This window comes from Sus scrofa, chromosome 7 (genome assembly GCF_000003025.6).
Source record: "Sus scrofa isolate TJ Tabasco breed Duroc chromosome 7, Sscrofa11.1, whole genome shotgun sequence".
Classification (NCBI taxonomy): domain Eukaryota; kingdom Metazoa; phylum Chordata; class Mammalia; order Artiodactyla; family Suidae; genus Sus; species Sus scrofa.
In genome coordinates this window covers 112,818,995-112,840,767 of record NC_010449.5, presented here as the reverse complement: position 1 = coordinate 112,840,767, position 21,773 = coordinate 112,818,995, and the positions used below count along the sequence as shown (strand labels likewise).

Below are 21,773 nucleotides of genomic sequence, written 5' to 3'. Positions count from 1 at the left end.
ATGAGAGTGGACCCTGACCTGGGTCATGGATGTGAATTGGTTGTCCTTGCACCACCCGCACTGAGCAACTGGCCTGCACCAGCCTTTCCAGCTTGTCCTTGGGAACATGCCTCACTATGACCACCAGGGGGCGGCAAAGGCCAGTGATGTGGCGCAAGGCCCAGCTCTCTGCCGAGAAATCAAGTGAAAACTCTTTTCGTGTTTTTGTTTTTGTTTCTAAAAAACAGAATCGGCCCAGGTCGAAGCCCTGAGCACCAAGAGTTCAAGGCAGCTGAATGAAGACAGAGGTCCAAGTAGCTATTATAAAAATGCAGCTTCTACTTTTAGGTGACAGAGATCAGGATGTTTGCTGGGGATTATTGGTCTAAAACTGAGAATCTTAACTTTGCAGGTGCCTCTGGTCGTCTGGGGCAGCCGTAAACCTGTGTAGAAGTAGTAGTTTTTTGCCTTTTTTTTTTTTTCCTTCGGTCTCACCTGCAGCATATGAAGTTCCTGGGCCAGGGATCGAACCCATGCCACAGCAGTGACCCAAGCTGCTGCAGTGACAATGCCAGAGCCCTAATGTGCTGCACCACAAGGGAACTCCCTAGAAGGAGTATTTTTAACTGCACAAAAGGAAATGCAGAGGATTACAAAAGAAACCAATCATGCTGGAAATGCAGTTATCAAATTATGGGGGGAACATGTTAGGTGATGTTTCTTCATTAACAGCTCAAGGAACAAGATGGCAGGCCCACCGCTGGAATTTTGAAGCGGTGATGGACATATGGGGTAATTTTGAGATTTCAGGAAGGACCGCAGTGTGACATGAAAACATCTGTGCTTTCTTTGGGCAGCCACGAAGTCCCCGGGTCTGCTGACACGTCACAGCTTCTTCCCTGCCTTCATGCCAGAAGGAAATGCTCAATTTCACTGTGAGGCTATGAAAATTCAAATGTAAATTTTTCCCCAGTGGATTCCACGGACCCTCTGAATTTTCTCCACAAACCTCAAGGCGCCTGTGAACCACAAGCGAGGATCTCTAGGAGAATCAGAGGCAGAGGGTCCCAGACCCCACTGGGCCCTGCTCATGCCTCCTGCCTCCGGAGAAGCCACCCAGGACGACCCGTGTGACTGTCACTGGTGGTGTTGTTTTTTCTCCCCTGGACGGTTTCTGGACCCCGTAGCGGGGCTTATGAGACACTGAGGACCTGCCAGGAGGATAATCGGCTGGGACAGTCTTGGCAGCTGCCTGAAGGGCTTGCTGTTAGCACCCTGTCAGCCACAGGATGAAAGCTTGGTGTGCCTGCCAGTTTGTGCCCAAATAACAGCTCTTGGGAAGGGGCACATGCCCTGGAGGCTCCCAGGAGACTGGCAGGGCGCCCCGAGGCTGAGGGCCTCCTCCCGAGGGCCCACCTCACCTCCCCAGGGCCCCCAGCTGAGTCCAAGACACTGCCTGGCCATTTCTCCCAGGACCGGTGGGCAGAGGCACCAGTGTCTGAGAAGAAGCTATCTGGGAACCCTGGGGGGCAGCGAGGTGTGGCCACAGGGCTCTGCAGAGCACTTACTGTGGGCAGTGCCAGGCACCTCTGTGCCATGTATCATATATCCTGTAATTGTCACCCCTCCTCCGCTCTCAGCGTTTATTTTATTTTATTTATTTATTGATTTTGCTTTTTAAAGCCACACCTGCAGCATATGGAGGTTCCCAGGCTGGGGTCAAACTGGAGCTGTAGCCCCCGGCCAACGCCAGAGCCACAGCAACGCCAGATCTGAGCTGCATCTTCGGCCTACACCACAGCTCATGGCAACACCAGATCCTTAACCCACTGAGGGGGCGGGTGCAGGGATTGAACCTGCATACCCTTGGATACTAGTTGGGTTTGTTGCCACTGCGCCACAATGGGAATTTGATAGGCATTTTATAGGTGGGAGCCAGGAGCCCTGGTTTCCAGGCTGCTTCTGGCACTGTGGCAAGTCCCTCTCTCTTTCAAGCCTCATTTCTGCATCTGCACACGATGGGCCGCCAGCCCTCCCGGCTCCTACCTGCCCCAAACAGTGGCGTGTTCCAGGCCAGCCCTGCCCTGCGGTTCTGCCCCGCCCTGCCCCACCTTCCAGAAGGTTCCTCAGACACTACTTCACACACGAAAAGCAGCACACACTGTGGGCAGCCTGTGTCAGAGCAGAGGCAGATCAGGCCCCACTGGCAGGAGCCCAAAGCAAGCAGGACTGCAGAACTGTTCCGGAGCCCTAGACAAAATCACCAATCTGAGTCCCCAAAGAACCCCGGGCCAGGCTGTTGACACTGGCTGACCCTCCACCCGGCCGAGTAAATTCTCAGACTTCCCAGGAGTGTCCCGGCAGGGGTCAGAGAAGGAGGGATCTGGTTCTCTCCTCGCGACAGACAGGCTGTGGCTGGATTAAAACCTCGGAGCCACAGCAGGGAGGCGGCCCCCCAGCGCGCCCGTCCCAGGAGAGGCCGCCACGCTGCACTTGTGACCACAGCCGCCGCCTCCGGCCAAGACATGACCCAGCTTTCCTGACAAGAGACATAACCCAGCAGCTAATGGCCTGGCCGAGGCTCTGCCACAAATCCCCGGGCATGTACCCCACCAGGCACACGCTCCCCGGGAACCTTTTCAAAAATCTCACTGAGATGCCCTAAGTTAAAGGAGCCAGACCGATTCTGCACAGGTCTGGTTTGCACAGCCCAGTGATGGGTCCAAAAGGGCTTGACTGAGCCTCTCGAGGGCACGCTGGGTGCTCACAGCAGCCCCAGAGGCGGGCAGGGGAGAGGCTGGTGGTTCCATTTTCCGGATGAGGAAATAAGCTCAGAGAGGTCAACCACTTGTCCCGGGTTGCACAGCCAGAAGGTGGCTGAGCTTAGGTCTCCTGTCTCCGGTTGACAGTGTTCTCTCCAGCACGGGAAAATACAAGTGGACCCGCATTTTCCAGTCGTTCTATCTCCGTGGATTGCGTCCCTACCTTGCAGGCGCCCATGTGGTTGTAGCTGCTGCATCTCCTCTGGAGAGCCCCGCCTTCTCCAAGGCCCCTTTCAGAGAGAAGCTGCCACCCAGCAGGAAGGCCACCGCGTCCTTCAGTGAGGTCAGACTGCCAGTGCAGGCGCCGAACATGTACTTCCAGAACTGGGGACAGCCCGTCCTGGGAACATAAGGGAAAGCTCATAGACCCCAGACTCAGCATGGACTCTGTGCATTTTTAAAAAGGACTTGGGAGAGAGACGAGGACGGCTGGGGCTGAAATTTCAGGCGCTGGCATCAGGGCAGGGAGATATAGTTTTGAGCAGGGGGCCTTGCTAGCATCCTTCAAATCTTGCCAGACTGGGGACCATTCAATCAGCATGAATATAATGCTGATTCCACGCTATTATATGGCCTGTAACCTCAACCCAAAACCAGCAAGAAGAAACAATGGCGCCTTCTCAGCCATCAACACCCACAGATCAAAGGGACAGAGGGCACGTGTCTCAGGGAAGCTCCCAGAGCCAGGAATAGAAAGGCCTTCCTTCTCCTTAGACTCTTCTGCAGGGTGGAAAGACTTTGGTTCTGGAGTTCCCGCTGTGGTGCAGTGGCTTAAGAATCCAACTGCAGTGGTTTAGGTCACTGCAGAGGTGTGGGTTCGATCCCCTGCCCCTCGCAGTGGGTTAAAGGATCCTGTGTTGCCACAGCGTGCATAGGTCGGAGCTGGGGCTTGGATTCAGTCCCCGGCCCCAGCCCAGGAATTTTCATATGGAATTTTCATATGGAATTTTCACATGTGGGTGCAGTCATTTAAAAAAAAAAAAAAAAAAAGACTCTTGTTACAAGCCTGTTCTTCATTCACTCCAAAATCATTTTGCTGACCTATTCTTCCATGCCAGGCACAGACCAGGGGACAGGGTGTCGTGATGGAGAGGACACAGGCCAGCCTCTAAGTAGCTTGAAATCCTACATCCATTGAAATCAGATGCTTGCAGTACAGATCAGTGAGGGCTAACTGACCAAGTAAAAGAGTGACTCAAAAAAACAAACAAACAAACAAACAAACAAGAATACTAAAAAAAAAAAAAAGAAAAAAAGAAATTAGTAGAAAATTAAAAGAACACTGTAAACCAACTATAATGGAAAACATAAAAATCATTTAAAAAAAAAAGAGTGACTCAGGGAAGGGAGACATCTATTCTTTCCCACAAATGGGCAGGCGCTGGAGCCGGGTCTTGAAGGATGAATAGGAGTTCACCAGCTGGACCAGGAAGAAAGGCAGAGCAGCATGTGAATAGCATGGAGGCCTGGAGCCCCAAGGCTCACTGGGCCATCTGTCTAGGTGCCCCCAAGACGGCAGTGTGGGAGGGGCTAGTGAAAAATATAAAGGAGCTGACCTGGGGCCCCTGGTACACGCTCTGAAGGACCCTCATGCACCTCGAGTCCACAAGTGACCACAGAAGAATGTTCTGGGGAGCTTTCTCTCAGGGGAGAGGGTGGGAGGTACCTGGAGTGTCCAGGGTTGGGGAGGCCGTGAGCAGGGGCCCCCTCACTACAGGCCTGATATCAGGTAAGGTAGAAGCTGCGGGAAGGCCCTGAAAACTTTAAATGGGGGTCACACACGCAGATGCGGTGTTAGAAAAAGTCACGCCGGTGGGCGACTAGAAGATGGGGGGGCGGAGAAAGAGAGGGTCAGAGTGGAGCTAGGAGAACAGTTAAGACGTCGTGGTCACAGGAGTTTAGGTGAGGGATGTGAGCCTGAGCTAGGAGGCTGGGGGCAGAAGGACCACGTGCTCCGTAAGCTGGATGTTAAATACAGCTCAATCCTGTGCAGTCAGCTCTCTCGCTTGGGTGATGAAGTGGGTGGACAGCACTGCTCGTGGGATTTTCCAGGGCTGGACTTTCTCAGTGGCCCCAGAGATTTTTCCCAGCATGGGGGTGGGGGGATGGAGGGATGTGGGGGTGGGGGGTGGGGGAGGAGGGGAAACGGGGTTGGGGGGGACAGTGGATCTTCCTGAACAATAGTCACCAGGGACGCATCACGCCCGGCACCATGGGGTCCCTTTGAGGCTGGACAAAGTGGACCCTGGTGACAGATACACCTGGCTGCGGCATCTGGCCACCCCCAAGCTTTGACCCTCCCTGAAGCCTAGGCATTTTACCTGGGGCCTAGGATGGCGCCCAGGGTGGGCAAAGTCCACTTACCTGGCTTGCTTTGGCCCTGAAGGGGCAGAGGGCCATTGTTGGCCTGGCAGATCTTTCCAAAGGCCAGAGCAAGGGACCTGTGGGGGACCCCACCACGCTGGCTGGCTGGCTGGAGCCCTGGGTTTGGTGAGAGAAGGAACAAACGTACAGTCAGTCTGTTCCCATGGAGCCCCTTTAATTTAACTTGTCATCGAAGCAGAACATAGACACAGAAAAATGCACGTAGAGGTAGTTTGATGAACTTTCACGCAATGAACACCCATGGAACCAGCACCCCGATCACGACACAGAGCGTTACCAGCCCCCCAGAGCCCCCTAGTCTGCTTCCAGGCATCACCCTCCAGACCCCCTGGGAGGAGAGCCACGACCCTGACTTCTTACACCACAGATCACCTCCGCTTGCTCGTCACACACGTTCCTCCGATAATGGAATCATACCGTCGGTGTCGGTGTCTCCCCGTCCTTCTCTCCCTGGTCTGTTTGGGGACCAACCACATGGCTGCACTCAACACCAGCTGACTCATCCTCACTGCCCTGTGGTAGGCTCGTTACCGCCACGTATTTACCCCCAACCACTGCGGATGGATATTTGAATGACTTCCGGTGTAGGGTTATTACAGATGTCACCGCCGTAAACATTTTCGTACAGGCATTTGGGGGATGGGGTGTACAGTTCTGCTTGGCACACACCTGCGGTTGTAGGAAATACACTCGTTCAGCTCCAGTAGATGCTGCTAAGCCATCTCCAAAGTGGTTGTGCCGATGTCCACTCCCACCCGCGGTGTGTGAGTTCTTGGTTGTTCCGTGTCCCCTCCAACACCTGGTATTGTTTGCCTTTTTCATCCCAGCCTTTCCAGCAGGTGTGCAGTGGCACTGAATTCTGGCTTTAATTTGCACGGCCCTGAGGAGTGACACAGAGGAGTGCCTTTAACTTACGTTTTATTGGCCACTTGGGTGTCCCTTTGGGGAATGAGACTGTTCACGTTTTTTGCCTGGGCAGGTTCTGAACTGCGCAGGCTCACAGAATCCTTGACCTTCCTTCAAAGAGACGGTCGCGGGAGTTCCCGTCGTGGCGCAGTGGTTAACAAATCCGACTAGGAACCATGATGTTGCGGGTTCGGTCCCTGGCCTCGTTCAGTGGGTTAAGGATCCGGCATTGCTGTGAGCTGTGGTGCAGGTCGCAGACGTAGCTCGGATCCCGCGTTGCTGTGGCTCTGGCGTAGGCTGGCGGCTATAGCTCCAATTCGACCCCTAGCCTGGGAACCTCCATATGCTGCGGGAACGGCCCAAGAAATGGCAAAAAAGACAAAAAAAAAAAAAAAAAAAAGAACGAGAAGGAAATGCCTCTACATGCTAATCATGGTTATTTCCACTGACATGAGTGTGGGTGACCTTAATTTTCTCATTTGTATTTTCCTCAATATTCTAAAGTTTATGCAATAAATAGGTATCAAAACAAACAAGTTCTCTTTCAAAAAAAGAAATTTCTTTTCAAAAAGATCATCCCAAGGAAAAATACAATGACACTCTTTTGAAGAAATAACCTTGGTCACAAATCTAAATGCCAGCCTTGCTCTAGCAACATGTGGACATGTCCTTCCTGCCATCATATTTGTCAGCTAATATTTTCTGAGTGCTTATTAGGTGCCAGGCTCTCTGTGCTAAGTGATGTATATGTATCATGATCTGTATTTTATACAAGAGGAGAAAAAAGCTCAGAGAGATGGTGCTTTTCCCAGGGTTACAGAGCTGCTATGTGGCACAGCCAGGATTCAAGCCCCAGACAGGCGACCCCTGATCCCTGCTCAGGTCACTGGGCTGTGGGCAAGGGCCTGCCTAAGACGGGTTCACCACCGTCTCCGGCACCTTCCTCCTGGACGTGGTGTGATGAAGCAGATGCGAGCCTCTGCAGGGAAATCTGGGGCCGGTTCCTGCCCGGAAGGCATCACCTCAAACCTGCAGTGCCTGCCAACGCTACAGACTTTCCAAACTGGATGCCCCTTGCTGCTGAAAGCCCAAGGAAGTTGGCTTATGTCTCAAGCCAGCCCAGCATGTTCCAAAAATAATCTGGAATGAGGTGGAAGGGACTTTAGCCAGCCCAGAGGCCTCCCATTCCCCGGCCGCCCCTTTCTTACCACCGAAGCCTGTTTCGAGAGCAAACTGGATTAATAACATAAATCATGGTATTACATGCACAAGGCACCTCTGTTCCCTTCTTAATTAAATGGACGGCAGCAGGCACTTGGCTTTGGTTTTGTTCATCTCCACTGCAGGTCACAGAGAGTCCCATGTTGTTCCCATTAGTAAGAGGACAGAATAGAGGGCTCCAAGGTGTCCTTTCGGAGGGGGGCGGTAGACACCCGAGGGGAGGGTACTTTATGGTCTGAAGCGATTTCTGTGTCCTCTGAGTCTCTCGGGCTCCGTCTAAGGTCGAGAGAGCTTTTTCTTTGTGGAGAGAAATGAAGTGAGTCCTCTGAGTCCTTTTACCCAAAAAAGCAATGTTTTCCTCTAAAACAAAACTTAATAACAAGAGAAAACACAACAAAAAGCAAAAGGCTTTCACGTTCCTCATCTGATTTAAAGCCCCAGAAGACACCACCCCAAGCAGGACCACGACAGCTGCTCCATAGAATGAGCTGCCTTCCTGGTGGAGAAGCCAGGACCTTCCCCACCTCAGCTCCGAGGGAGAAGATTCTATGATTACTTTCAGTCAACAGATAGGGCTTAGAGAGCTGCCCACTGCTATGGCCAGGAAGGAGGCACGCTGCTCCCTGGCCATCCCCGAGGGTCTAGCGAGCAGAGATAGACCTGGTTAAGCTGGCACCTGCTGGTTCATCACGGGTAGGAAGGGCTGTGGGCCACTGTTACTTGCTGACTCTCTGCAAAGCACACTTCCCAGTGTTCACATCCCTGGATGCCCCTCCCCCTACGATCTGGCCTGGGGCACGTGACATGCTTTGCTAACAGGCCATTCGGAGGCATAATGCAAGCAAAGCCTTGTGCTTGTGAATTAAGGCTTGTCTTCTTAGAAGGTTCTCCCACCAAGGGCTGAGCTACTCCGTAGAGAAGTCTGGCTTCCATGGCTGGAGAGGCTTCCTAGAGAGAGAAATGTGAGCCAGTCCCAGGGGACACTCCAGACGCGGGAGGAAGAAGCCACCTTGGTGGGCTAGCCCAGCAGACGCCACGTGGAGCAGAAGAACCACCCGCTAAGCCCAGCCTCAGTGCAGAATTATGGTTTAAGCCACTAGGTGTGAGGGTGCTTTGTTACTAGTTAATAGGTTACTGTTGGCCCGTAAATAGCAACAGAGGCCAGACAGGTCCCTCAACAATGAAAACTGCCCTGAACTGCGGTGTTTCCATCATAACCAGAACAATCTGTCCTTGCTGTGAAATGCTGCTGAGACCCGAATCAGTGGCAACTGTGATACCTGTTTTCTCCTGCAGGAGCTTTGAGAGCCTTGGGGTCTCTCCTGGGTGACAGTGGGGAGATGGGTGCCATGCAGACATTCACGACGGTCCAAACACGGACACTCGGTCCGAACCAAAAGCAGGATAACATGTGGCATAATCTGGGGCATTTTTCCCAGGAAGGAAAACCTTTCCCTGATCTGAGGTCACTGGCGACTCTCCCTGTGGGGCCGTGGGGACCAGGCAGGGCTGGGTGGTGCTGAGTCTGGTCCACGAGGTCGGCTCCTCTGGGAAGCGAAGCAGTGACCAGCACTGGCTCATTCTGCTCTTGCCTTCTGTCTCCAGAGTGGAAACTAGAAGCCTCAGGAGTCCCTGGGGCTACATGGCTCGTATTTCCAGGGAATTTTTTTTTACATCTAGCCCCACTCATCCCCAGCTGTGCTGGACACGTTTCTGATGTTTGTCTTCTTCTGTAGAATCAAATTCCTCACGGCAGAGGGAAGGCAGGACTTCAGGGGGAGTGTGAAGGTTGTCATGTCAGCCTCGAATGAGTCACAGAGGATCTGGGTGAGGGGACAGAGAGGACAGATGAGAAAGCACAGCTCCCCGGAAGGTGGCAGATTCTGCATCAGGACCACCTCCTGACCGATCCAGGGCTGCTCCTGGCCTTGCCCTGGGGTGACTGTTGTTTGGAGCAAGTTCTCACCTCACCCCCATCATATCTCAATTTCTAACGAGAAATTCCTGACACTTCAAGAGCTTTGCTCATGCCCTTCCCCTGGCCTGGAATGTCCATCCTCCCATTCCATTCTGCAGAACTGGTTCTGAATCGTCTACCACGCTGGCTTGCCCCTGACCTATTCTCCGAGCCACTGCTTTTGGTCTTGGAGTTACAGTTGGCCTGATATTCTACTTGACTCTGAACCCCCTTTCTCTATCCTGGGGAGACCCCAAGTGCCTAGAGGGCAGGGCCGTGACTTAGGGCTCTTTCACAGGCCCCAGAGCGTTTATCACAGCCTAAGCACACAGCACACACCAAACCGACGTATGAGTGAGCCGAGAAATGAATGAATGTCACATGCAACCACAAAGGAGTGAACAGGCCGGATTTTCTGACTTCATGTGACTTCTGTTATTTGCATTTAGGTTCTAGAAGGCAGAGATCTTGTTTTTGCTTCTTTATATCCCTCCTCCCACCACCAGAGGCAGAGTGTCTTACACAGATTCTGGTGAATGTCGTAAGCCACTCGGGAAGTCCACAGATTTCTGGTGAATGAATAATTACAGCACTTTTTAAAATACAGAGATCATCTCAGAGCTCCAGGAAATTATGCTATAAATTGACTTCTTATATTCTAGAAGAATTTTGTCCCAACAAAATCTAGCGCTAGACCACCGTGTTGCGCTGGCCTCCAAGGCACAGCCCATGTCCTCCTTATCTAAATGTACCCCATGCCTAGCATCGTGCCTGGCATAAAAGTGGGCATTTATAAGTGCTTGTTGAATGACATACTGACCACAGAAGGGATGAAAGCAGGATTTAAGGGCAGTGTCCATCGTGAAGGTTCTGGACAAGCCTGATTTTCCACAACTCTATCTACAGAGAAGAACCCAATGGGATTCCAAACCACCAATGCGTGTTTTAAACTCTAATCTCACAGAGAGAAAAGCATGCAACCCCCACGGCCATTTCGGTGAAGAATTTGAGATTGTATAAAATCTCTAACAAACAAAATATGAAAGATACTGCCCTGAAAGGCGTAGAGAGGTATTTTAAGCTGGCAGCAGGTGCTTTAAGAGCTGCGGGAACAAGTGCTGTGGGGGCACAGAGGAGGGAATAGCCCGTCCCCACGGGCTGGGGGCGGGGTGCTGGGAGGGTCAGGTGAGGCTGGATTCCATACCCCCGCTGATGATACGGAGGCTTAAAGCAGCTGCTTTGTCAGGTCAAGCCTGTGCCTGCCTGCTGGGCCGACTGAGAGAGCATGCCTGGGCCTGGCAGGCCTGACACCTCGAGGCCAAGCAGCCAAGGCACCAGCTAAGGTCCTGGATGTCTGTGCTTCTCTGGGGTCATGGTGGAAGGCTTAGCACCTCGGCCAGGCACTCGGCAAAGACCAAAGAGAGAACCATTCTATAACCATTTGGGGACAGTGGCCAGACCCTTCTGATAATGGTCCTCACCTCATATCTGGAGGAGAGGATGGCATTGATCCCAAACCCAATGCAATGAGGCCTTGGGATCAAACCCTAACCCTAACCCTTACCCTCAGGTAACTGTTAGCCCTCCCCCTCCCCCATTATTACTCTACAAGGCAGCAGATGCAAGTAGGATGGTGTTTTGCAAATAAACTATAACCAGAAGGCCACAATCTGAGGGTAACTGCTTTTTCTTTCCTTTATTTATTGTTGTTTCTTTATTTTTATTGTAAATATAAATTTAAGTGTGTCTAGGTCTTTTTTTTTTCTTTCTTTCTTTCTTTGCTAGCAGCACTCCCACGACATATGGAGGTTCCCAGGCTAGGGGTCTAATGGGAGCTGTAGCCTCTGGCCTACACCACAGCCACGGCAACACGGGATCCGAGCCGCGTCTGTACCTACACCACAGCTCACAGCAACGCCGAATCCTCAACCCACTGAGCAAGGCCAGGGATCGAACCCTCAACTTCATGGTTCCTAGTGGGATTCATTAACCACTGAGCCACGACGGGAACTCCTAAGTATATCTAGGTAGTTCCCATAACAATATCACTTTCCTAGCCTGGAGACAGATGAGTGTAGCTGCCCTGTGCAATGCATGCTGGGAGTGTGCCAGGCACTTGAATGTTACCTGCCATGCATGCTGGGAGGAAAAGAAGGCCAAGAACCTCCACCGTACCGGGTCATTCCCTTGAAGGCAGAGACCAAAGAGGGCATGAAGTACATGGTCACTGGCTCCTGCCGAAGAAATGCTGGAGAATGTCATCATGGGGGTTTTTTGGGGTTTTTTTGTTGTTGTTGTTTGCTTTTAAGGCTGCACCTGCTTTATGGAGGTTCCCAGGCTAGGGGGCAAATTGGAGCTACAGCAGCTGGCCTATGCCATAGTCTCAGCAACGAGAGATCCAAGCCTCGTCTGTGACCTACACCACAGCTCATGGCAACACCAGATCCTTAACCCATTGAGTGAGGCCAGAGATGGAACCCACATCCTCATGGATCCTAGTCAGGTTCCTTAACTGCTGAGCCACGAAGGGAACTGCCAAGAATGTCATAATAGAAATGACAGCAGCTACAACCACATAGGGGAGACCATGGTGGGCCCAACACTGCGCAAGGCCCTTCCTGGTTTATAACCCTCACTGGTTTATAACCACTGGCTCCTCATCACCGGCCCACAAAGAAGACATTGTTAATCCCTCTGTAGACAAGGAAAATGTGGCTCGAGGAGGTCAAAGAAGTCACCTAAAGTCCCCTAAATAGAGGGTGGTAGGACCCAAATTCAAAAGCAAGTCTATATTCGTGCTTGCTCCATTAGTATCTACTTATCTATATCTGTGTTTCCATCCATCCATCCATCCATCCATCCATCCATCCATCCATCCATCATCTACCCTGTGGGGTTAACAGGAACCGCATCCTCAGGGTCTCAGGAACAGCAGTGACCTTCTTCCTTTTTCCCACAAGGTGATTCTGGAGCCAAACTTCAAACATATTTCTTTGTGGACGGACCCTTCTCAGGGCCTCCATGAACTCACTGCTGAGTGGCCCAGGTGCTGTGCTGCCCAGAGAGGTCTCACTCTAGAACGGAGGGAAGATGGGACTCATCAGTGAGCCTTGGTCATACTCCACAGATGCCACCTTTCTGCTGTAAGGTCTTTCTTTTCACTTTGGAGAATAACCACCTATCAAACCCACAGATAGCATTCCCCGGCATCGAATATACCAAAGAGAAGGGTCCGTGGCAATCAATTCCTTAGCAGGATCTGACACACCAAAACTCCAGTGTAAAACATCTCACCTATGCCTGTCACAGATGATTGAAATTCTACCATTACGAAGTCATTCCTCTGCTTTATCCAAGCAATCCAATTCTGGGAATGTAACCTCTTGACGTGTTCAAAAAGTGGGTGCGATAATGGGAGCATGGGGTAGCATTGTTGTAATAGAAACAATTTAGAAACAACCTAATAGAGGCTGATGAAATACATGGAGAACTGGTTAAATAGACAGAAAGCTAAACCTGTGGCGCATCCATACCATTTGCCCAGACCCCAGATAGATAATATGTAACTTTCCCAAAGAATGAGTCTTACTCTATGCATCTCAAGTGAAATACTCTCCCAAATATGTAAAACAGAAAAGGTGAAGTGAAGACATTTATGTTGAATTACAAGCCCACAATCCATCTGTGGAAACACTAGACCAGCTCTTGGAAGCATGGAGAAGAGCTTGGTATCAGTGGCACCGGCAGAGCAGGAAACTGGGTGCAGGGGGCTGAGCAGGAGCAGTGGCTGCCACGCTATTTTATGTAGCTGTGCCCTGCAGTGGCCCTGCAGGAAGAGGATATTTCTCCTGTTAATCTTTCCTGCAACTTTGAGAAGCACAACCCGAAAGTATTACCTAATTAAAGAATAAAATTTAATTTAAATATCTACTAGGAAGGTAGAATCAGGTCCTTTTGAAAGAAAAAAAATTATGCTAAAATAAATTATTCCTTATACTTCTAAGGATTTGGGTCACTCAGTATTTTCACTCATTCAAGAAATATTTATTTAGTTGCGACCGTGTGGGGTAAGCTGAGTACACAGAAGTGAGTAAAAGGGAACCTATCCCCATTTAAAAGACATGTGTGCCTGGAGCTCCCGTTGTGGCTCAGTGGTTAATGAATCTGACTAGGAACCATGAGATTGCGGGTTCGATCCCTGGCCTTGCTCAGTGGGTTAAGGATCTGGCATTGCCGTAAGCTGTGGTGTAGGTTGCAGACGCGGCTTGGATCCTGCGTTGCTGTGGCTCTGGCGTAGGCTGGTGGCTACAGCTCCGATTGGACCCCTAGCCTGGCAACCTCCATGTGCCGCAGGAGCAGCCCAAGAAATGGCAAAAAGACCAAAAAAAAACAAAAAACAAACAAACAAACAAACAAAAAAGGCATGTGTGCCTGGGAGCATGGACAACTCAATGATAATAACAACCTAGGTGCCTGTCATTCACCGAGGGCTTGCTTGGTGCCCAGGGTCACCTGCTTGGTGCCCAGTCCATCCTTCGTCCTTTCAACAGGTGCTGTGGTCCAGGGCGCAGTTTCGGGATAGACCGTGTGGATTCTAAGCCTGTCTGTACATACACCTAAGAGGGGATCATTAACCGCTCTGTGCCTGTTTTCTCACCTGCAAACAGGGACCAATAACAGCCGTACCTCGTTGAGCTGTGGTAAAGATTAAATTAGCAGGCATGGGTAAGGTTCTGAGAACAGTTCCTAACCCCACGCTCCCAGGTAGCCCTGCGGAAACATTGCGTATGTTTATTACTCTTACGACGCCAGCCCAGCCCTGTGTGCTACAGATACAGTGGGCAGCAGACATCCACAGCCCACGCTCACAGAGGGTTTACCATCCCTGGAGACAGACATTAAACACGCAATTACCATTGTGTCTGTCTCCCAGGGAGAGGCAGGAACCTAAATAGGTAACTCTAACTGCACCTGCTGAGGGCTTGAGGGCCACATGGACTGCAGGTGGAGGCGGCAAGGGGACTGAAAGGAAGAGCAGGGGTCAGCCTAGCAGAAGGGTGGGGAGGGAGGGTGCTCTAGGCCGGGACCCAGCCTGAGCAAAGGCAGGGAGGCACCAGGAAGGGACCAGCTTCCCGAGCAGCTGTTGGAGAATCCGATGCAAGGAGGAGGGGCTGGGAGGGGGAGCAGAGACCAGCTCGTGAAGGAATTTGGATTTATCCCCAGAGCAATGGGGAATCACGAAGGTTTTCAGCAACAGAGTGACTTGGCAAGACTTGCCTTTTGTGAAGATGGCTCTGGCTGCAGGTGGGCGAAGTGGGAGGCTGGCAGAAGAGAGGGGCGGCCAGGCCAGAGGGATGAGCATCTGGAAGGCCTCCCTCCCAGAAAGGAAGCTTGCAGGAGGCAGGCTGCCTTAACCCTCCCTGTGCCCGGCCGGCCCAGCCAGTGCTCAGCGCGTTTCAGGAAGCAGAGGAGGTTGGGCCCGTAACGGGGGACGGGGACCATATACACACAAGGCAGAAGGTTTTCTGTTTCCCTTCCGTTCTGCCAGGACAGGCGTCTTCGTCTGTTTCATTCCCTGCCGTCCTCCAGCCCCTGCAACAGTGCCAGGCACATGGAAGGTACCCAACAAACGTCCATTGTCGGGGGTAGTGACAGCAGAGCAAGTGGGATGTACAAAGGCAACCAAGACGAGGCAGCCAGGGAGGTAGGAGCAAAACCACGTGGCTCAGCAGCCAAAGAAGCAAGTGTTTCAAGGAGCCGTCTTTGGTCACAGAGGTCAAGGAGGATAAAGCCCGACAGGCATCCATCAGATTGTGTAACCTATGCTGTTTTTCCTTTATTGCTATGATGAAGCTGTCACAGCTCTGTCAGCCAACAAGCACAGGGAGCACTGCATACGTATGTACACAGATCCCAGGTAGGACCTGACCTTGAGGGGCTACAAAAAATAGTAGAAGACAGCCCATTTCCTTGATGTCCAAGGCTAGCCAGGGAGGTCTCCATATGCACAAACAGGCAGTTCACAGTGTCACGAAATTCCATTTCCGGTTTCTGATCCTTTCGCCAGAGTCCTACAAGGTGATAACGGAAGCATGGAATAAGGAGGTGTCAGACCTTGTCCTCACTCATTACTTTTCGTGGTGGGAGTCGCTCGATGTTTGCCAAGAGAGTTGCTGGTGGCGGCATAAATACAACTGCAGATTTGCAAAATAGATGTTGCCGTAAGGAAGAAGGCATCCTAGCTTTACAAAAATATTTCACAACATTTTTTTTCGTTACAATAACAACAGACAAGACTGGGGAGAGGCCGGCAGTCATGATGAGTATTATTTATCTGTTAGATCGGGTACAACTGCTCCCAATATACAAAGGATTGTTAGCAGTACAAGTATTTTCAACCAAAGCTGATGTGGTCCCTTCTACGTCTCTTCCTAAACAATTCAGTCCTAAAGTGACTCAGTGGAGTGGAGGGGTTGGAGTCCAAGGTGGGGCTGGAGGGCACGAAGCCACGAAGGTCCAAAGTGGGGGTCAGAACCCAAGTGATGAGGAGGACATCCCCAGGGACAGTGCCCTGGCCTGTGATGTCACAGCCCAATCAGGGTAGGAGGGGATTCTTCAGAGGGTTGGGGCATGGCAGCCTGGCACATGGTATCAGAGGGCAATGAGTGTATTTGTGTACATGTGTGGGTGGACACACAGCGAAACATGTATTCCTTAGCCTTGCCTGGGAGCAGCAACATCTCGATAGGAATGAGCACATCTACTGCCCAGATCTTGGATTCTAAATACCATTTTCCATTACAGCGAGTTAAGACTCCTCGGAGAAAAGGCTGATTCCAGAACTGGGACAAGGACATCTTGTCACGGCTGACAGTGAGGACGTGCTCAGAGGATGATGGGCCCCCCGGAAAGGACAGAGACTGGAGGGCTCTCACGGGTCCAATTAAGGATAATGTGAGCTTTATTTTATTTTATTTCATTTTTTTTAGGGCTGCACCTGTGGCATATGTAAGTTCCCAGGCTAGGGGTCGAATTGGAGCCATAGCTGCTGGCTACGCCACAGCCACAGCCACGCCAGATCCAAGCCATATCTTTGACCTACACCACAGCTTGTGGCAATGCCAGATCCTCAACCCACTGAGCAAGGCCAGGTATCAAACCCACATCCTCATGGATACTAGTCAGGTTCGTTACTGCTGAGCCACCATGGGAACTCTGATGTGAGCTTTAAAATAAATAAGGATGGGAATGGAGTATAATTCACCATACCAGATATAAAAAATAATTACATTTGATGAGGCGTGGGATATTTATCTATTCCAAAGTACCTCCCCATACAATACTCATTAATTACAAAGCAGAAAAGACTAACTCTATAGTGGGGAGACCTAGGAGACACCACCGCTACTGCGGGATCAGAGTACACATCGTTAGTACAGGACAAGTCAAAATGGTGAAGCCCTTGGCAGGGTGCAAGAGGCACAAAGCAGTTGCTGATGTGATATTCCTGCCGGAGAGGCATCACCTGAATCTGACCTTGGGGAAACTTTCATCAGACATTCTACAATGTCTTTGATCTTCAAAAGTGTCAAGGTCACGAAAGTCAAGGAGAGACAGAGGAGCTGATCTTCTAGCCTGCAGGAGACTAAAACACATCCCTACATGCACGGGTGACTCTGAGCTGGATTCTTTTGTGCTGAAAGGCGCTATTGTGATGTCTGGCAAACCTTGGACAGAGTCTGAGGATTCCATGGCGGTTAGGAATCTGTGTTAGCTTCCTGGTGTGGTGGTTGCATTGCGGTTAGGTGGGAACCTTTGTTTATAGAAGAACACGGGAAAGTATAGGAAGAGGATCAGGGCAATTTATTCTCAAAAAGTTCAAGAAAAGGAGTTCTCGTTGTGGCTCAGTGGTTAACGAATCCGACTAGGAACCATGAGGTTGCGGGTTCCATCCCTGGCCTTGCTCAGTGGGTTAAGGATCCAGGGTTTTCGTGAGCTGTGGTGTAGGTTGCAGACGCAGCTCGGATCCCGTGTTGCTGTGGCTGCGGTATAGGCCAGCAGCTACAGCTCCGATTTGACCCCTAGCCTGGGAATCTCCATATGCTGCGGGAGCGGCCCAAGAAATGGCAAAAAGACAAAAAAAAAATTTTTTTTTTCAAGAAAAAAAGAGGGTTTTTTTTTTTTTGGTACTACTCTTGCAATTTTCCTATTGCTGTGTGACTGCTTTGAAACTTTAAAATGATAAGAAATAAACTGTAGGAAATTAAACTATAGATAAATAAAATGTCATACATACATACATACATACATACAATGGAATATTATTTAGCCTTCAAAAGGGAGGAAATCCTGGAATCCTGGGGTGGCTCAGTGGTTAATGAACCTAACTAGTATCCATGAGGACACGGATTTGATCCCTGGCCTTGCTCAGTGGCTTAAGGATCTGGCATTGCCGTGAGCTATGGTGTAGGCAGACGTGGCTTGGATCCGGCGTTCCTGTGGTGTAGACCAGTGGCTACAACTCTGATTCAACCTCTAGCTGGGAACTTCCATATGCTGTGGGAGTGGCCATAAAAAGACCAAAAAAAAAAAAAAAGGGAAGAAAATCCTGTCACACTGATGAGCCTTGAAGTCATCATGCTGAGTGAAAGAAGCCAGACACAAAAGGACAAATAACATGATTCCACTTCGATGAGACACTTGGAATAGTCAAATTCATAGAGACAGAAAGTAGAAAGTAGAATAGTGCTCTGCCCAGGGCTGCGGTGGGGGACGTTACTGATTAAGGGAGTCAATTAGGGATGATGAAAAAAGTTCTGGAGGGGGCTGGTGGGGGTGGCTGCATAACATGTGGGTGTTTGTACTCAGTGCCACTCAACTGCACCCTTAAAACCGGGTAAGAAGGTAAATTCTGTATTATATATATTTTCCCACAATAACAAATTTAAAATTGAAAAAGGAAACCGTGATTGCTAAGGTACAGTCACAGCAAATGTTTAGTTTCAAATTGTTGGTGGGAAAAGTGACACCAGGGTTGGAGTGCATCTTGGACTAAACAGCTAATACTCTCTAACTCAGCCTTCCTGTGCCAGGCCCATGGAAGGGAGTTTATCTTGGGAAAGGAAGATAAGCTTTTTTTCTTGAGTGTATGCTTCACATGACCAAACATTATCTTTACGACTCTGCGAAAATTTGGGAAAACTCTTTCTGCCAAACATGACTGCGAATGTCCATTCTTAGAGAGTTGTAGAAGATTTGAGAGCCTGGCTCTGCAAAGCAAATCTGCTTTTAGTTAGTAAGCCAAATAAAGCAACCCAACCAAGTGGCAAAACTCCAAGGTATGACACTGCTATGGGCAAGAAAGGCAAACCCTTCTGTTTCACAGTTTGCTTGGCCTGTAAAACTAGAGCACGTGTGTTTGCTTGTTTAATTCGGGGGCTCTGCAATGCTCAGACCAAATTCCTGTAACCACGAAACCTGACACTTGCGATCCAGATGTAGGTTACAGGGATGATGCTACTAACAGTAAAAGTTGAGTCATATGGTTTCACGGATAAGTCCTAAGGATCAACCAGGAAGTTGCTTTATCTGGCCACCCTCCACCAATGCACAGCTTGACCAATGGCACAACCTACAAGCTGATTTCAAGGTCACTGCAAGCACCACTCGTTAGCTGGAGGAGCTGGAGGCACCGTGCACTTTCACTGCTGGGGAAGGGCTTGCTGTGTAAGTAATGACCTGACATGCCACCTGCGTACACAGAAGACATGCTGAACTAAACAGCAAAGCACCTTGGGTGCTGTGGAGCTCAATCGCTTCATGTCAAATGCCAGGGATGCCAGGGTAGGTGTTACTTTAGCACCTTCCAACATTAGGATTTTCATAATCTGTACCTACTTAGGCAGTAATTCATGAGTTAGTAGCATTGATGATTAAATTTTAAAAAAATTCCCTTGGTGTGTGTGTGTGTGTGTGTGTGTGTGTGTGTGTGTGTGTGTTTGAGAGTAAAATTAACTTCTCTTGGTCAGTGCTTAGAATTACTGGACTCAAACTCTACCTTAGTCCAGAATTATACCTGTGCTGCCCTGAAGTTGTACGTTACCTGATAGCATAAACGAGTATACAGGATAAAGCCCCATCGTGGAAGTAAATGCGATGGGACAGATATGGCAACATATGTCCTTTACATGTACTCCTCTTATGCCAGGTCTAACATAAGGCAGTTGGGTTTAAAAGGCATGTGTGTGTATATGGGTTGTTTTTCAGAAGGTATATAACTAACTGGTCTAAATCCAAATAAAAACAAGCTAAGCTGCAACACTTATCACTGCCGCACATCTACTGACAGCGATGCAGAGATGTTTATGCAAAGGTTAGCCATGGCTCAAGCAGTTGCTTCCAAGGGTCTTTTAGTTCATTAAAGCTTCGGCCAGAAATGGACGAGTCTGGGCCTGAGCCCGTACTGCCCGAGGGTTCACAAACTGAAACCACAGCCGCAGACTTGATTACGCCCTTCCCTGCTCTGCTTGCTGGATGAGATCCTCTGAGATTTCATTTTATGAGTAGTGCTGGCCACCAAATGTCTGGGAATCAATCCCAGTGGTAAAAACTCTTTATTGCTGTTCCATAAAAGCAGTGATAGTTCCACATCTAAGCAGGACGGGGACAGGGCACTCCCAGCAGTGGGTGCGGGAAGGCTGGCAGCGCTGGTTCAGAGGCCACTATTGGCCCAGATGGGCAAAGCCAAAGCTGCATAAACGCATCTCTGGGACAACTCAGAGGGAAGCCCCCCTGGGTGCCCTCCAAGGGAGGGTGTGCTGTCAGCGACCTCCGTGGATCGTGGTGAGAAAGCTGGAAGCCTCAAGGGACCATCCTAAAGTAGTGCCCTCTCCCCAGCCACGTGATTGACAGGTCTGGGAGCCGGGCCCTTCAGGGGTCCTGCCTTGCTGCAGCCAGAACACAGCAGAATCCCAGGCTCTCCTCGGCGCTGGGAGCATTTCCATGGGAACGGCTGGCTGGCTCGCAGCCCCGCGCTGGGCGGTGTACTCTATCTATTTCTATGGCACCTATCACCATGGCACCTACTTGCTCAGAAAAACACAGGCTAAAAACAGAACCTAAGAAAGGGGGGTGATCCACTTCCCTGCAGGTCCTTCTCCCGCAACTGTCCTTACACCTTCTGATTGCTCACATGGGCCTTTTTCTTTCCCAGTCTCCACGTTTTTGTTGTAGGTGGCCTTAAAAAAATAAAAAGCTTACTATCAGTGTCAGCATCATCCCGGGGGTAATGTGGCCTGAGGCTTCAGGAAGTTTGCACTCTACTTGCCACGGATAGAAAATTCCTGGGGTGGAGGAAGCCCACACAGGAAGGGACTCCTCTGGGGCTTGTTCAGGTACTGGGGGAGGGGAGAAGAGGTGGGGAGTAGGGGAGAATGATGGTGACATCGGTGTACACAGGTGACCCAGGAAAAGATCTGTGTTTTGTTTTTTTGATTTTTTTTGTTTTTGTCTTTTTGCCATTTCTTGGGCCACTCTCGCGGCATATGGAGGTTCCCAGGCTATGGGTCGAATCAGAGCCATAGCTGTTGGTCTCTGCCAGAGCCACAGCAATGCGAGATCCGAGCCGTGTCTGCAACTTACACCACAGCTCATGGCAACACAGGATCCTTAACCCACTGAGCAAGGCCAGGGATCGAACCCGCAACCTCATGGTTCCTAGTCGGATTCGTTAACCACTGAGCCATGATGGGAACTCCAAGGATCTGTGTTTACTCCAACAAAGGGGCTCAGGGGAGGCGTCCACAAGGCCAGATAGCTACACTGAAGGTTTTCCCTAAATTCAAGGTCACCTTTCACAGCACAGCACTTAATCCAGTCTCTGGAGTCAGACAGAACTTGAGTTCGAATCCTGACTCCGTCACCTGCCAGCCTGTGAGATGGGCGGGCCGCCTCCCAGAGGTTGATGTACTCATCTGTAAAGTGGGGATGAGAAGAAACATCCACGGGGACAAGCCACCCGCTGTGACCTCAGCTGCCATGGTTTGTTCCTCTAGTAAAAGTTGCAGTATTCAAGGAGACGTCATATGGAGGTGCTGGGCGGAGCTCTCACAGATGCTAGAGAGGAGGGGAGGGGAAGGAGGAGGACAGCGACGGCTACTAGGACAAGGATGCTTACCGCCCTCTCCTTACCCCTCCACCCCATCCAATGGGGAAAGAGAACTCTCCTTCTCCCCCTGCCTCCAGACTCCCACATTCCTCCGTGTCCTTGGGCACCACGAACGTACCTGAGGACACACGTGCTCTGAAGCAGGTGTCACCATGCAGAAGGGTCATCAGCCACTGCGCTGCGGTGACAGGTAGACACTGAAAGTCTCAGGAACCACAGAAAACCCCAGCCTGGTGGCCTGCTTGTGGGCTTGGGAGTCAAGCAGGCGCTGGGACTCCAGTCTCCCCTCTGCCATCTATTAGCCGAGTGACTCAGGACAAGTCCCTTCCCTGCCCTT

General features: G+C 50.6%; 1 protein-coding gene across 1 annotated transcript in view; it reads right to left on the bottom strand.

Moving 5' to 3' along the window:
- C7H14orf159 (chromosome 7 C14orf159 homolog) overlaps nucleotides 1-21,773 on the bottom strand; it is a 108,529-nt gene that overhangs the window by 21,480 nt on the left and 65,276 nt on the right. Inside the window, 7 exon segments of the mRNA XM_021100082.1 lie at nucleotides 19-256; nucleotides 1,058-1,190; nucleotides 2,965-3,141; nucleotides 5,123-5,244; nucleotides 5,247-5,274; nucleotides 9,000-9,136; nucleotides 12,158-12,344. Coding sequence (XP_020955741.1) covers nucleotides 19-256; nucleotides 1,058-1,190; nucleotides 2,965-3,141; nucleotides 5,123-5,244; nucleotides 5,247-5,274; nucleotides 9,000-9,109 — 808 coding nt within the window. The 5' untranslated portion in view covers nucleotides 9,110-9,136; nucleotides 12,158-12,344.